This window comes from Dendrobium catenatum, unplaced genomic scaffold (assembly GCF_001605985.2).
Source record: "Dendrobium catenatum unplaced genomic scaffold, ASM160598v2 fragScaff_scaffold_1148, whole genome shotgun sequence".
Taxonomy (NCBI): domain Eukaryota; kingdom Viridiplantae; phylum Streptophyta; class Magnoliopsida; order Asparagales; family Orchidaceae; genus Dendrobium; species Dendrobium catenatum.
The window spans coordinates 106,609-124,568 of NW_021319610.1; the positions used below are offsets into that span (position 1 = coordinate 106,609).

Genomic DNA, 17,960 nt, shown 5'->3' on the forward strand with positions numbered 1-17,960 from the left:
ACCACTTTTTAGGTTGTTTGAGTGAGTACAATAAAGCATATTTAACCTTAAAATTGAAGATTTTCATCACAGTTTAAATTAGAGTTTAGTCAACACTATTCGATATTGAGCTAATTAAAAAAAAAAAAAAAAAGTTATTAGTTTTATAAGATCTTTTCATAACAAATTTTAATATGTATAAAAAAAATATTTTACACTAACTCTAAATTTTTTATTTTAAATTATTTTTTAAAATGTATTTATTTAATATATTTTATTTTAAACTATTTTTAAGAATTTATTATAGCAAGTCCAGCAACTTACAAAAATTTTTTTTATTTTTTTAAATAAGTCACATGTTAGTTCGACCACTAACATATTGCTCAACAAATCTAAATCAGCATAAGTCGTTACTTTCATTATCAAAATTAATTTTTTTTTATTATCTTTTTCAATACTTATTTACATTATTTAAATTTTAATAATACGTAATTTAAAATTTTATCTTTAATTTATAGGGTTGTACATGTGAAGCATTGTTGCTTTTTCTTTTCTAGAAAATTTTTGCAGGGCTCATCAGCCAAATAAACATTGGCCCCACGACTGGTGGAAACCGTAATACTCAACGGCTAGTAATTTTGACCGTTGCGCCCGTCTCCAGTTCAATATCCAATCTAAAGCTCTCAGCTCAGCACTTAAACAGAACTTGAGTAACGGTTCAATTCAAACTCCCATCACTTCCTCTCCCCCAGCTTCTGAAGAGTGTTCAAAAGGAAAGCAGCAGCAGCAACAGCAATGGCGTATGTTTACAAGCCTATGTATTACTCTTCTTTCCAAGACACGATCGCCTCCCTCTGCAAGTCCATCCTCCCCTTCTCCTTTAAGAGTCGCCTTCTCCAAGCGGATCAGAAGCAGGCAAAGCGCCATGCCGAAAACCTTAAGTGGCAGCAAGACTCCTTCCACCGCATTCTGCACCTCATCGGCCTCCACAACGAAGGTATGGTGCCTGAGGCTGAAGTCGCTGCCTTCAGATCCAACCTCCTGGACACTCTTATCGCTTCCCCTGCTGATCTGGAGCTCCCCAACATTATACGAGACAAACTCTTATTCTTGCAGGTATGAAATCACTATTCAGACTGGTACTCTTCAATAATCACCTGTTGAAACAGAAAGTTTGATCTTTTATACTGGATCTTTTGGCAGGAACTTTTGTTTGCCAAGTGCATTTCCTCGGAGGAGTACCATTCCTCAAAGAGGCCTCTTTTACAAAGGCTTGCAGCTCAAGGAATTGAGATTGATTGCAGGGATGTTATCGTTGGGGCTCCACCATTGTTGAAGAACACTGAGGAAGAATGGTCTGATATTGATCTCAATGATCAAGAGCCACCAGAAGCTTCTGAGAAGGTTAAAGAGAAAACTCATTGGAACTTGCCGTGGAGAGGGAAAGTGAAGAAAGAAGGATCAAATACCAAGAAGAAGAAAGATGGAAATGGCGAGAGCTGTTCGATACTTATGCCACAGAGCACGCCGTTGATTTCATCTACCAAGTATGAAAATAATAAAAGAAAGCCGTTTCAAGCTTTGTTTCAAAAGGAGAAGCAAGATGAAGAAAGTGAAAGCAAAAATCTTGCTCAAGATTGTAATGAGAGAGGAGTGAAGGCCACAAAAAAGCCATGGGGTTTCGATGGCTTGAAGAAATGGAAGAGAAGCAGCTGCGAGGATGATTCAATGAAACCATATCTCTCTCCAGGAGAAAGATCGGATGATGCTACTCTTTCAAACAAATACAAGTTGGTCTCCAGCCCCATAGGTGAAGGACCAGACACGAAGAGGATCAAGAAACAGATTCATTCTGATGGATCTTCCTCTGATTTCTTCATAGACAAGGTAAGAGAAACACAACTGTAAAACTCAAGCAAACTTTTTGGTCCCATAATTGTAAGTTACCATCCTTTTTCTTATGTTGCTAAGGTTTTGGGGGAGAATATCAAGAAGGAGCTTTCTCGTATCCAATCAGAGCTGTCTGCAACAAATCAAAATATGAATTTCTCGTAATTTTTCAGAACTCAAAGCTCCATTCAAACGTAATAAGCATAGGAAGGACCCTTTCACTGATTTTATTTAAATACTTTTACAGGGATGACCAAATTGAGGCAATTTCGATGAAGCTTCCTGTTGATAAGGCTGATTTGAACAAATTCTTCCCAAAGTAAAATTTTGAAGCTCTTACTACGTGCTGATCATTAGAATGAACTGAAATTAATAATCATTTCTTATATATATCAGATCATGGTGCAGCACATATGGAGACATTGTTCTTGATGTTGTGAAGAAAGAGTTCAAGGATCATGTTGGAGAGATGGAAAATCTTAGAAATGCTTCGAAGGCAAAACATGATAACTGTTTTGAAGGAAATTGGGTATCTTTCGAAGATGAAAGCGAGAACTTTCACCCCAACCTCTTCTCTCAGATTCAGTTATCATCGAATCAACAAGGAGTAAAGGATAACCCTTTCATTGAAGTCCAAGAAGGTGTCAGTGCTAGCTATTTTGATGATAACTATCCTTTCATCGAAGTCCATAATCCTTTTTTGCCTCCTAAGTGGGGTAACTGAGTAATTGTGTTTTAGTAGAGATCTCTGTCTGGGGAGATTGCAATTGTTGTTGATTTGAGCGTGAGTTTCACAGAAGAATTTGGGAGTGTGTTGTTTTCAGAACTGTTTGTTGTTAATTTTACTGAGTTCATTTTGGATCTTGTGTGTTTATCCATTTTATCTAAATTTGAGGCTAAGCTCCTCAATGGCAAAGAAGATTGACCCCAAAATATTGACATACAGAACGCCACAGCTTAAGCATCAAAATTTCACAACATAAATTCATGCATTTCTTCTTGGAATCGTAGACGTTGAGCCAGGGGCGGAACCAGCCTTTCATCGTAGGGGGGACAAAATTTTCTTATTAATAGATAAATATAAAAAAACAAAAAACAAAATGAGGACATAATTCAAAGTGAAATATTGTATTCCAATATGATAGAAAAATTGTAAATCATTACAATTTTTTCAATCTATTTTGCTTTTTTTTATAATATTGGATTACATCTTCATTGGGAATCAAATCAAATACATCTTTTTCAATGTAAGGCACAAGACAATCGTTGAGCCAATCATCACTCATCCTACTACACAATCGATGTTTTATAATTTTCATTGCTGAAAATGCTCTCTCAACTGTAGCAGTAGCAACTGGTAAAGTTAATGCTAAAGTAATAAGTCTGTAAACTAGATGATACACATCATTCTTCTTGAACTTAACAATCTGCTTTGCAAGATCAACAATACTTCTTAAAGAGGAGAACTCTTCACTGGTCCGCATATCAATAATTTAAGTTTATAATTGATTTTTAAGAGCAACAATCTCAATTATAGAAAGATCACTTGGATATAACTCTGCTAGACTTATCAACTTCCCTTCATCATAAGCATGAAAAGAATCACTTGGGTTTAAGCATGACACATAAAATAGTAACTCAGTATTTGATTCAGAAAATCGATTATTTAGCTCTTGTAAGTTGATAATTGACTTTTAAGAGCAACAATCTCAATTATAGAAAAATAACTTGGATATAACTCTGCTAGACTTATCAACTTCCCTTCATCATAAGCATGAAAAGAATCACTTGGGTTTAAGCATGACACATAAAATAGTAACTCAGTACTTGATTCAGAAAATCGATTATTTAGCTCTTGTAGTTGCATGTCAACTACAGTATAAAATAAATCAGCACGATAATGATGTAGATTTGTTATTTCTTCACCTCTTCGCACTACTTGATGGCGAGTTTTGTATGTTTCATTCATGTTTGGAACAACAACTTCAAAAACACCACAAAACGTGACACTTCGGCTAGTAAAGCATTCCATCCATTCTCCCTTTAAATAATGCTCTATTATTTAACCCTAGAATGAAATTTATTACCAAGAAAAAGCAACCGTCAATCAAAATATTTACATCATAACAAACAAGTATGCTTATACAATAGAAACTTCAACTTAAACATTAAAAACTATGCTATGCTTATTTTAATAGATTTTGTAGATGAGATACATACACTTAAATGCAATCAAGTATCATACAAATGAAAGAAGAACTAAATTAGATTTTGTGAGCATTAAAAATTCAAAAACCTATTCACTGGTGTAACATCAAAAGTAACTAATTTTTCACATCAAATGCTCAAAACTTTTAATATCATATAAACTAAAATAAATCTAATATACTTAAATATGTCACAAATAGTATCTCTTAATATTCCACCAATATTGATGAATATCATATAAAGTAAAATTTTACATCAAATGCTCATAATCCTCACCTTTTTCCCCCTTAGTCTTAAGACGAAATCTTTCGTTTAGTAGGGTTCCCTCATATTATACCGTGCTCTTAAACCCTCAGCCTGGAGACAAATGCATAGCAAATAATTTCTCTAGAATAGCTAGGCACAATATAGAGGAGCAAATTTAACCATATAAAGTGTAATTCAAAGTTTGTTTTGCTTCTGATACATAACTGAGAAAAAAAAAAAAACCATCTTTGGATTCCTTTTCTTTTTACCGTTCTATAATCTATGAGCATCTCTTGTTTCTAGGCTATGATTTCTGAAAGCTAAGCTAAACCATAAATAATTGATGAAAAAATAGTGCTTCTAAAATCTAAGAACTGAAAAATAAAAAGTGCTTCTAAAAATTTAAGAAATCTAGTTGTGTGCATTTGAATGATGAAAAACTGTAGAATCAAAAAATTTCGGCGGAAGAAGCGAAGAAATCAGCGAAAGAAGCAAAGAAATGGGCGGAAGAACGGAAGAAATGTCGAAGAAGACTTACCAGAGCACTTAGAATGATGAAAAATGAAGTCCTCTCCAGTCGTCTCCCCGGATTCAAGCTTCAAGAACAAAAAATCAAAAGAGCCGGAGATGAAGATGGCGATCGCGTTCGTTCGGAGCGGAGCGAGTATCGCGTTCGTTCGGAGCTGACAGCGGAGCGACTGAGTGAGTATTGCGTTCGTTCGGCAGGGCAAATCTGGAGAAAAATCTGATATTATGGCAAATTTAAACCTATTGAAGGGGCAAATTACCTAACAGCCCTTAGACTTAAAAGGATTTTACATTTTTTAGGGGGGCAATTGCCCCCCTGCCGCTACAGTGATTCCACCCCTGCGTTGAGCCATTCTGTCTTTAAAACAAGCTCAAAATAATCTCAGGTGTTGCTTTCCGCATTGAATTTGATGGTCAGAATTGTCAGAATTGAGAGGCCTCAAGAAAACAAAAAACCCCAAAATTATTTGAAACAATCACTTGTTCTCCATTTGTAACCACCAAAATTTTCTGGTCAAAATACGTGCTAGAATTCTCATATTTAAAGGAAGTTGCTCTAATCAGACTTCTTATCTCTCTTGTTTTTTTTTTCCTCAAAAATGACCCAGCCTTGAAAATCAAATTGGATGGTTTAATAAATTTAGTTTAAATATTAAATAAAATAATAAATTTAATAAATAAATTTAAATTTAAAAAACTTCAATTTTTAATAACATGTATATTATATATATGGCCCTATATGTGGGCGAATTATTGCATCCGGTCACCGGATGTCCGGACATCCAATCCGGTGATGTCACATCACTCAAATACATTGGGTCCCGATGTATTTTGGTGACGTGGCGACACCGGATTGGTGTCCGGATGAATCCGGACACCGGACACAATAATTTGCCCTATATGTGAGATCCTAAAACATGTAAATCCAAAAATGTGTATAAATAATTTTAAGAGAAAATTTTCAGAGTGATGTGGGATTAAATAATTAAGCTAAATTATCAAATTTACAAGACATATATTATATATTTCAGAAGATTGGCAAGGATGATAGAATTGCTTTTTTCTCCTTAGGACAGCAGTAAAGTTTTGGCAGTTTCTTTTCTGCAACGAGATTGAGAGAGTTGCAATTCCTGAGCCCGAGGCTTGATTGCCTCCCTCTTCCTGTTTCAGTTTATTTTTCTTGAACTGTCTTTTAGATATTGAATTATTTTTTTCCTTTTAGTATGCTCTCTTGTAGAGGGGATTTTTGTATTCTCCCCTTTTTTGGGCTTTGGCTACTTCAGTTAAGGCATTTTCCTTACAAATTTTATTTCATTACATGTAACTAATTCATTTTAATGAAAAGGGTTATACTCAGAATTTTTCCAAAAAAAATGTGTATAAATAATATTAAGAGAAAATTTCAGAGTGATATGGGATTAAATAATTAAGTTGAATTATCAAATTTACAACACATATATTATATAATTTAAACAAAATTTTTAATTAATTTCTTAAAATGCGAATAATATTTAATTTTTTACTTAATAACATTCTACGTCAACATCATTTATTCATCAAGCATTTGTTACTTCAAAGTATAATGCAACATATATTGGTGTATGAAACTAAAAAAGAAATGTTTTATGAGAAGTGCTAATAAAAAAACTATAGAAGTAGACATCCATCACTTATTATAATCCTTAATATATGAATGTGATGTGGATACAAAATATAATTAAATTAATACCAAATTTTTTATTACTAATAAACTCAGTATAATTAACATTATTATGTCACAAGAAAATCCACTTGCTTAAGCATAAATCTCAAGGCAATTTTGGGTTAAAATTTTTCATGATTAGAACATTTGAATTCTAATTTTAGAAAATTTATAGTTGAACTAAATGTCTCAATGGGATGAATCTATTTACACCTAAAATGTTCTAATCGGACTCCAAATAAGCTTAAATCAAGCATTTAATTTAATTGAAAAATTTAAGACCTTAATTATGGTTATTAAATGAACTCCAAATCTTGCATACTTATAGTCCATTCAAGTGTCTCGATGTGATGAAACCAATGAGCCCAATATCACTTAATTTTAATATCATTAAGGTACCTCAGTGTCAAAAGTATAACTATGATAAAGGGGATCAATATAGGGTGTCTAATATAGTGTTTTGAATTTCAGCTATATTAACAAAAAGTGTCACTCTAAAAAATTATAAGTAGACTTTTACTCTCTACTTGCAAAGGAGGGGGTTGGGGATGAAACTTGTGCTTTGACCTTGTCTTGAAATTTGAGAGAGCTTAGCTATCAAACTACAATTGTCGAACTACCTCCTTTTGACCACTATCACTATACCTTTATCATCAAATAACCATTATTGAGCCAACACCATTGGACTACCACTAACATACCATTGCAAATGGAACATTGTTATCGGACTAGCTCTGTCCAACAACCACCTTCAAATCTCCATCTATCGACCACAATCCATTAACCATCAATGTTTGGTTATGTTCCTCCAACTGCTATTAGTTGACCTCACTCTTTTAACTATCAACGTCTTATTATAATCATCCAACAACCATCGTTCGACTTTGAACCTTCAACTATCATCTGATTATAATTATTTGACTATTAGTGTTTGGTTGAAAAGTGGTTTTTGAAAAGATTAATTTTCTTTGGGAATTTTAAGTCGGAATTTCAGTTTCAAAATAGAACACGTCACTATGAACGATATATCGCCCTAGGAGGCGAAGGTATCATTCCTTAATGTGTTCATATAATGGAACTGAATGTTTCATCAGGACTGTAATATTTAATTTCAGGGAGGAACTACATATGAATGCATATTATTAATTTCAATATGGATGCATTCTATTTGTATTTAACTATTACAATATGGATGTGAGATCATTAATTTCATATTCAGAGTCTTGATACGAAATGATATATATTACCGAAGGAATATAATATCATTTACTAATCAATTGTCTGAATATGATGATAATGATCGTTGTTAATTCAATTTTCCTAAAGAAGATTAGTTGAGTTTTGAAAATCAATTTTTGAAAATATACGTGAGTTCTAAATCTCCTATGAGTGCAAGCCCCCGTAGTTAATTACATCGTATGAATTTTCTATAAATACTCTCGATTAAAATAACAGCATAAATTTTGTTTAGAGTTTGTCTAGTAGTGATATCAAAGAAAGTGATTTTGGAGATTATATCTAATTTTGAACAATTCTAGAGTCAACGGATGAGGAGTAAGAGGCACTTTAGAATTCTAAAATGATTCAGAAGTACCCCAACCTAATTTGAGTGCTGGGCTTTAAATTTTGGATTGAAAGGATCTTTAATTCAAGTTGGGAAATTTATTAGAAATTTATGATTATATTTCTGGAGGTTGGGATCTTATGATTTAGAATCTGTATTGGATCATAAATCTAAATTGGACACCAGACCACAGTAGCCCGAACTAAGCTAATGCAGTGCAAAACTTGGACTTACCCCATCCTAGTTTGGGGAGCCAATTAACCACCTAGTTGATTAAAATCCATGAATTCGATCTTTTCATGAAAGAGTGGTAGGGACTTTATTGTTAGAGTTTTTGAGAATTGAGACTGATGTCTAGAGCAGATCCTAAGTTGTTCCTTGATTTATGTAGGGTGAAAATACTTGAAGAAAATGCAATTAAAATTTTAGACTTATTTAATCGATTTCTAATGCAATGCATATTGATCGACTCGATTAAATGCATAAAATATATATGAAGCTGTTTTTGAAAAAAAGGCTTTAAAAATTATTTTTTCCTAAAGATTGCACAACATCTCCTTGACAAATCTACACCCTCAAAGGTCAGATGGTCTGCCAGAACCCACAGGTGAGTAGTGCCTAACAAGAAAGATAATTAATAATATGCTTATGTTAACTCCTGGCAGTCCTTGGCTTACTTCTTAAATCATTAATTAGAGTTTCTATATTATCTTAAAGTTTTTATTTAAATTTGAATATACATAGTTTTAACGTACCCTCACGAGCCTCTGTGTATTCATGCTAAAATAAAAATAACATGCAATCACAAAAAAATTAGGAAAAGTAGGCAGTCCTAATCACGATCAAAATAAATCAAACACATCAATTATCAAATTAATTCCATAAAATAATGTACATATATAAAATTCCCTTTTATTACAACCCAGAATTTACATAAATTAAAAGTGTTCAGGCATCACTGACAACAAACCCAAATTATAATCCTAGGATTGACGCAAGTTCACTTTGAGTGGGATACTCTTTGTCTTTAACTCTTAGGGCTCCTTGGATTCGTCGTATATGGATACCTAAATAAAAAAGAAAACTCTTCCCTTAAAGGAGAGGTTATTCTTTTCATTTTGGGTATTAAAATTATCCAAATTTAAGCTTCCAAATAAAAAAAGATAGCCCCCTTAAGGGGTATCCATTTCTCTTTCGAATTCAATTTTGGATACCTAAATCCCAACTCAAAGACTAATTTTGATAACCCAGTCCTTTAAACAAATTACGTTAATAATAGAAATGAAAATTTCTAAACTCTCCTACAAGATTATCCTAAACATTTAAAATCAAATATATATGCACAATAAGAAAAGTAAATCACATTTGACCACGTTCTTATTTATTTGGAGGCTAAGTAGTAGAAGCATATGTTGCATTTATATTTATTATTAATTTAGCCCCATTCTATTGCCCTACACGAGTGTGACCACCTGCAGAAAATTTAGCGAGCAACCATATCATTCCTAACCTAAGGGTAATCTATCACCCATCATATTAATTCACATATTGAAGCTAAAGTAAGTAAACTCACATCAACCAATTTTCAATCATAGTATGCAATGAAAACTCGGCACATAGTTCCAAAAAAGTTAACATCAGCCTAGCCTAGACTAGAGTTGGTTATCCTAGTAAACCATCTAAAGTGTGTACAAAAAGGATATGTGGCTCGGGTATATCCTAAGCTAGGCAATTATTTGAAATTATCTAGTGTTTGAATTTGTTAAAGATCAAAGGAAAAAATTTATATTTGAGTTTAAATATTAATATTTTAAAGCTTAATTTATGTGTATTTTAATAGTTAAATGGTTATTACCTTTATTGTTCGTCGGGGTCATTAGGTTTATTTCACCTTCATTAGAGCTAAGCTAATAGCCTCATAGACCCGGGTTACCTAGAAGTAACCAGTATTGATTAAATTAATTTAATTAGATGAGGATTAGAGGTTGATAAATTGAATTAAATATTTTGATTGATTTTTTAAAAGGTTGAATAAAAAGTTCTAAAATTTTGAGTGAATTATCAAATTTTAGAAATTTTGGAATTATTGAAATTATCTAATTGTATTAATTAAGGGGTTAAAAGTGTACTTTTAGAATTAAAGTGGTTTTTAAAATCTTAGTATTTTTCATAAATACTAGACCTTAAGATGAGTAATTAGATTCTAAGTTTTCTCAAATTGAATTTTTCTACATTAAATTATGATTTTTTAAAGTTTTGAACTACTATTGACTAGAAAGTTAATTTTTTGACTTTAACAAAATTTTAGAGGTTTTATATTTTTAAAAAATACTAGATTTTAATTAGAGTTGAATGCCCTTAAATTTGATTAAATTGGAGTTTTCTAGAATTACTGGTGATTTTTTAAAGTTTGGGTGTTTTTAGAAATTTGAAAATTATTTAATTAGATAGGATTTTTAGATTTTGATCCAAATCTATTTCAAACTCTTTGAAATCACCCTCTAAGGTTAAAAATTACCTAAGGGGATAATTCCAAGTGTTTCTATATTTATTGTAATTTTTTAATATTTTTAATTAATTAAACTAATTAATTATGTATTTCCCTTAAAAAATTAAATTAAAGTTAAAATAAAGGTATGATCATAGGGATTTTAATTTCCATGAATTAAGGGTTTAATTATAAATAATTAGAGGGCTTATATAGATTTTTAAAATTTAATATGAATTAATTATGAATTAATAAGGTTATAGGTCAAATATAAGGGCTGATTTTGGGTTCCCTAATTGGTGGACCAAATGGGCACCATTTCCAGTAAAACTTGGGCCATGAGTCCACCTAAACTGAAGGCCCAATCCCACTAAATTTGGGCCTAAATTGATTTCTTTAAGGTGGTCAAGAAAACCACCTAAGGTAACCTAGTAGCTCTAATCTCCCTACTCTAAGCATAATTAGCTCACAAACATTTAAATCCTAAATCTCATTGGATAGATTAATGGATTAACTTGAACTTTAGGGGTCATATAGGGTCATATATGACCCCTAAGTCTAAATTGATATAAAGATGTCCTCAAACACATTAAACAAATGGAAGAAATTTCAGGCATGCTAGAGACATGCCTAAAATTAATCTCCCAAAGATTCAAACCATGGGGATACTTAATTGAGCTATAATTACATAGATAACATGAATACCATTATTGGAATTAAATTAAGAACATGCATAATTTAGGTTTGGAACCATAGGCTTTTAAATATCTCTCTGAGATCTTTCTAATGAGCCTAATAACTTCTAATTTGGTCAAGCTGATTGAGAGATATTAATTTATTAAGTTTCTCTCAATTTCCTATGAAATTAAATTCAGACTTACACAGTCAGCTGACGCTTTACACGCTAGCACCATTAGATTGGTCACCCAATCATTACGGATGATTGTGTAAACACGAGATTAAATATAGCCATCAGATTATTGATCAAACGGTTGTGATCAAATGAACTCCTGATCCATGGGATATTGTGATAACTTGGAAGAATTATTCATTTAATCATTTAAACAATCAAGTACCAGAGTTATCTATGTCATTCATCAGTAAATAACAGTACAACATAATCTATAATTTAAAACATCAATGTACACATTTATATTCATTCCCAAAAGTCATTTTCATTACTCAAGATCTTCATAATTATAACGTATCCACCCTATCCTGAGTACAAAAGAATCACTATAACAAAAAAAAAGAACAGAACCTGAAAAACCATGATAAATCTCACACTCATGCTCCTTTGTCCTGACCTGAAATCATTAACTACATATAATGAGCTTAAAAAGCCCACACCAAAAACCTATAACTGAAGTCAAAGCATGGTACGGAAGCAATATGCATGTTAATTAGTCAAATCATAGCAATCATTTCTCATGATCATTGAGTTAATGCAAAAATAAAAATTAGTGCAGAAATAGTAATCAATGCATAATCAGTATTAATACAAAAATAGTAGAATCCACAATCATCAAGAGTGGAATAAATAAATAGTAGGAAAACCCATAAAGCTCAATAATTCAGTACATACGTCAAATCTTTAAAGGAACCATCGTATCTATAACATCAGTTAATTTAATAGAGAAATTATCGTATCTAAAATCTCCTTCAAATCATTAAAGAAATCATCATATTAGTAATATCAATCAAATCAATAAAGAAATCATCTCCGTCAATAATATCAATCAGTATAAAATCATACAAAGCATCAAATCAATACATCATTAGTAACTGTTAAAGTCAGATCATTGAAATAAAATCATATTGGAATGTACATTTGCTATCCAGTTATTTGATATTACGATCACATGAAATTCAGTTAATCTATATCACGTGCTCAGTGTATCACATACATAATGTCAGTACAGTGACTCAGTGGTATCAGTGCCTTTATTAGTATATGTATCAGTATCAGTAATAATCCAGTGACAGAAATAATAATGCAATAATAATGAAATCATATAGTAACAGTAAATTCGTACAATAACGATAAATAAGTACAATATCAATAAATCTGTATAATATCAATAAGAATAATTCTTAAAACATGCATTTCAGTACAATAGTCATACTCAACAAGTAGAAGTACTAGCTATTACGGTATTTTTTATTCTTATATCAGTATCAGTATCTTATATCTGTTGGCTCAATAAACAGAGTCATCACTCTTTTCCCATTGGCACAGTAATCATCTCCTTATAACTCTCAATCAATAATCACGTGATCAATTGAGGATAACACCAAATTATATTTAAAGGAAAGCCCGTCAGCCCATCTTCCTGTACAGGCCGGTCAATCGGTCTCCAACCAATTGTTCAACCAGTCTTTACTTATCTTTACACACACAGTCATATCACAATAATATAACAGTACTTTCAATCATGTAACCACATTCATTTTCATCTCCTCAATGCATTGTATCAAACAGACATAATTTAGTTTAATTTAGAAAACCATTAAAATAACATACAGTATACAGAAGTCGTTATAAAATGCACAGTTTCAAAAAATTATCAAATTACTAGAGATCATGTAAAACAACGTTTCAAAACTTTTATTGTACTGAAGCACTATTTTTTAATATCAATATACTTTTCTATTAGATAAAAATCCCACATAATTCAAAATACCCGATGAAAAATCTCTAGAAAATATTCAAAACGTGCAAAATCATAATCTCTATGACATACAAAAAGTTAAGCGGTGAAAGTTTCGTTAATACAAAGATAAGCACGATTTTCGATAATGAAAACACAAATCTGAGCAAAAAAATACCAAAACACGAAATCTTCGAAATCTAAAATAGGATAAGGATTCCTTAGTACGAGATGAGCAATTCTTCCAACTGTGTCGACAGACCAAAATCGCTCTGCGGCCTCCGAAACCAGGCTTTTCTTCCTCTTTCCTTTTCTTTCTCTCTCCAACTTTTTCTCTCTTCTCAAAACAATCAAACAGTCCTTTATATATATAAAAAAAGATATTTATGTTTGTTTGGATGATATTTATGTTTGTACCGGGATGATCGGCTCTGTCCATATATCGTACGGACGATAATTGATTTTCGTCCATGGACGAAGGGCTCTGCCAAAAAAAATTGTTCAGTTCGTACTGACAAACTCAATTCGTACTGACGGTTCGTACAGACGAACATGCACCATGTTCAGTTCATACAGACGGTTCATATAGATGATTTCTGCACTTATTCAGTTCGTACAAACTAATTGAACCCAAAAATTTCGAAATTCATGAGTTTTCCTAGATATAATCCAAACTGTTAATTAAAATCAACAGTTAGGATTATGTCTTCAATATCCCACATAAACCCGAAGGCTTAGACGTTCTCTGGCGTGATCCGAGAGATCCTATCGCCTAACTCCTTTGAAATTTCACATGAAGGATCAAAATGATGAAAGCTTTCAATCCAACGGTGAAAATTAATTGGATTGAAAGTATTCTTCACACTTGATCGGACTACCCAGCTAGGGAGCTCGTGAAAGGATTTTCTCCATGTAGAAAGCCCCAACAAATGAGTTTTTCTATCGAGAAGCTTTAGTGAGAGATGGTGATCCCTTCTCCTTCAAACGTCTCGATTGAATGATCACCAGAGGTAGGAGTTCGAGTGAAGAGTGAAGAGTTTTCACTGGACTTCGCTTAGAAAGATGGCTGGGGACAATTAGGAAGTTAGGGATTGCTATGGGATTACTTAGAGGGCTCTGGGATCGATTTCAAAACACTAGGAATGAATGAATCTTGATTGGGGGAAATGCTCTATTCAAGCTTTAGACATGGTGACGGACTGTTGGGATTGATTGAAGGAGCCGTGGGATGCTTGCCAACTGGAAGGGGATAACTTCCCAAGGTCTCATGAGCTCAAACACAATGAAACTAGAGTCTGGAAGGCTTTATATGAGTCCCGAGGCAGAGGGGACTACTGGAGCTCTAATTTAATTGCTTCGGCCACCAACGACCACTGGATGGGTTAAGCTTAGGTGGAAAGTTTGCTGAGGACATGGCAAGCTCAATTGAAGGGTTAATTGGCAATGAGGGATAGCTTGGATAGATAGAGAGGCTTGGGTTGACCCAAACCTATACGGTTTGGGATCATTTAGGTGCAACCTGGGTTAAGTCAGGAAGTGGAATTGAGGTGGGAGATGGGTTGAGTCAAGGACTACTCATAATTAAGCTTGATATGATCTGAGGTGGAGAATGGCTCAGATCAAAGTGTTTTTGACCAATTTGGGCTAGCCTAGAGATTGAACTAAGTTAACCCAAGGGTTGGGCTGACTAGAGTAGGTGCCTTGGGTCTATGGAAAGAAAATGCAAGTGTTGAATTCGGTTGGTGGGACCTAGGTTGAGAAATGACTCAACCCATAGTAGTTTTGACAACTTTGGGTTAGCCTAATTTCCAACCTGAGTTGACCCAAGGAATGGGTCAACTAGGGTTGGTTCATTAGGTTATAGGGAACCTAATGCAACCATTGATTTTATCCAATTTTTCTTAGAGTGAAGTTTGGCTTAAGAGAGACCTCTCTTTGGACACTTGGGTTAGGCCAAATGGCTAAACCGAGTAAGCCCAAAGCCTTGGGATCTCAAGGAGGCTTCCCTAGACCTAATGGGTCATCCCTTGGGTTTGAATGTGTGTGTGTGTGTGTGTGTGTGTGTGTGTTTGGTCAAACTTATTTGACTTTGTTAACCTAGTTGATCTAGGGTTAAGAATTGGGTTCATTAAGTTCAAATTGATCATATTAACTCAATGGAAGTGGTCTTAAGTCAAGAGGAGTTCATTTGGTTTGAAATAAGTGTTTAAACTCTTAAAGGGCACTTTGGTAAACCATGGTTGACTTAGCTAACCATGTCAAAACAAAGGATGAGTTTGGGTCCAATGTGTTTCTAATGATATTTAGGATTCACTGGAATAGGTTTTGAGATTTGATATGACTAGGCCATATTAAATTTTGAGAAAAAGACCAAAAATCTCCTTTAAGAATATTTTGGTCATTTTGACCCCTAATTAACTCTGGGTCAAACTAGGTCCAACAAAGTGTGATTTACCAGTCAATATGTCATATTATAGGGTATGGACATGATCAAGGATCTTGGGGAAATCCACCAGTCAAATTCCATAAGGTGGAGAGTCCAATTGCATAGGTCATAAATATTTAAAGGTTTTGCAACCTTTGGAAATCAATTCAGTTTTTAGGGTTAGAGACCTCAAAATAAACACAACTTTGGAGGTTTGACTCTAGAGACATTCTTGATCAATATGAAACTTAAATATAATGAATCGGATGTCATTTAACTTGATTTCAAAGTGATTGAAAAATTACCCAAAAAGTGTTTTAGGACTTAGGCTTTTGGCCTCATGTTTTGAATTAAAAATCTGAGTTCGAATTGGATATTGGGTTTGATTAATTAAGTTTTGGAATATATAAATCAATTAGAGTCAGATGAATGATTGGATAAGAGCAAGGTTTGATTGAAGATCAGATTGAACTTTGATTGTAGACAGGATAGGAGTCTAGGGTGAGAGTTGGATTAAAGGCTGGATTAAAATTTGATTGGGGTCTCTATGATTGATAAGTGGACAACTATCTACCATAGGATCACCAAGGAGTCTAGATAGGTCTTGATGATCTGATTAAAAACGAGGTCAACATTGACCACATATAATCCTGCAACTATATATCATCACCCTACTATAGTTTGCTAACCACCATCATTTGACTATGATCACCTAATCATTATCCCCATACTACAATATCCTACTAGTTATTGCCTAAATACATCGATGCTTGTTAAATTTGATGCCCTTCGTCATCAATATTGTTGATGCATGCAATTCCATACAAATCTAATGTACGCCCTCAACACAAACTTTGTATCTTGACATCAACACCAAGATTTGTGTTTTTTTTTTTTAGGTCTTTGGTCTCCCCTTCTCAACGAATAATGACAAAATATACAATAAGAAATCCCTTAATGATAACTCCCATGCCACATGGTTCTTTTAATTTATGTTTTATATATTATATCAGCATATTCCTCAATCATAAGATACATTGCTATTTATAACTGATAATAATAGTGACATCATTTCAACTGAGCCATACCTCATAAGTTTTCTCACATCATTTCAACTGAGCCATACCTCATAAGTTTTCTCTTTTATAGATTTTTTCATATAAAATTTTTGGTATCTCTTATAGTACTCACTTATCTATGTCAATATTGGATCTTTATGAAAAATTAAGATGTTACATTCATACTCTAATATTGGAAATTTTTTGGCACACAATATTTTAGCATTGTTTAGGGGAAATGATTTAGGTTGGGGGGCAACCCTTACTATAACATTGAAAAGTCATTCATGCTAGCAACATAGACATAATTATAATAGGAAAAATACCTTTGTTATATACTCTTCCATTAGTTCTAGAAGCAAGACAAGATATGAGGACAACATTGGTTATAACCTTAAAAGGATAACATCGATCCTTGGTTGGTATTAATAACACAAGCCCCCTTCATTTGGTCATCCAGTATTGCATTAGTTCTATAAGAAGTGGATTAGCCAACCCTATAACTATAGAATTGAAATAAAGATCATTTAATATCCTGGGCATGATTGTAGACAGGTAAGTCATTCCATTCATTATCATTCTACACTTCCAAGGCAACCTTATGGATAACTATCTTACATAAAGTTTCCAATAAATATAAGAAATTTCATTAAAAAAAATTGAGTTTCAAATTCTACATATGATCCATAGTTGGATTTACATTCCCTATGCAAGGTTATAGTTGTGACCTCAAAAGGATAGGATTCATGTCTTTGCTATTATTTTAAACTTTTTAACTTATTAAATTATATTTTAAATTATTATATTTAAAATAATTATTTTAATATTAATTAAAATATTTGTTATAATTTATTTGCTATTATTATAAATATTTTAATAGATATATATTTAAATAATAATTTGAAATATTTTAATCGATATATCAATTAAAAACTTTATTTAAAATATACTCGGGTTGAAGTCCATCGGCGGGCGGCGACCGGGCGGTGGTCCGACGAAGGCGGTCGGCGGCCAGGTGGTGGTGCTAGAGCTCTTGAAGCTTCAGATCTCTCCCTAATCTCCAGCCAAGGTCCCCTTCATGTAGAGAGTGGGGGTCTATTTATAGATTTTCATGAGTGGCACACCCCGTAATTTTAGAGAAGATCCGAGGTTGGTTCAGAGTGCTCCATCGGATGACTTATATTGATTCCCCGATCATAGAGTTTTTCAACTGTTTTTGTG

The 17,960-nt window shown here is 33.0% G+C and overlaps 1 protein-coding gene and 1 long non-coding RNA gene across 2 annotated transcripts; one reads left to right on the forward strand and one right to left on the reverse strand.

The window, feature by feature from the left end:
- The first annotated feature begins 478 nt into the window (after positions 1–478).
- Positions 479–3,570, forward strand: LOC110098062. Its single transcript, XM_020824771.2, has 5 exons — positions 479–1,095; positions 1,183–1,866; positions 1,951–2,030; positions 2,117–2,188; positions 2,266–3,570. Exons 1-5 carry the CDS (start codon positions 775–777, stop codon positions 2,591–2,593), a joined length of 1,485 nt encoding a protein of 494 aa, XP_020680430.1. The 5' UTR covers positions 479–774; the 3' UTR covers positions 2,594–3,570.
- On the reverse strand, positions 3,491–5,166 carry LOC114580637. Its single transcript, XR_003702129.1, has 3 exons — positions 4,862–5,166; positions 4,354–4,434; positions 3,491–3,937 (listed from the first exon to the last, which is right to left on the reverse strand). It is a non-coding gene; the product is annotated as an uncharacterized LOC114580637 (long non-coding RNA).
- Positions 5,167–17,960: the final 12,794 nt, after the last annotated feature.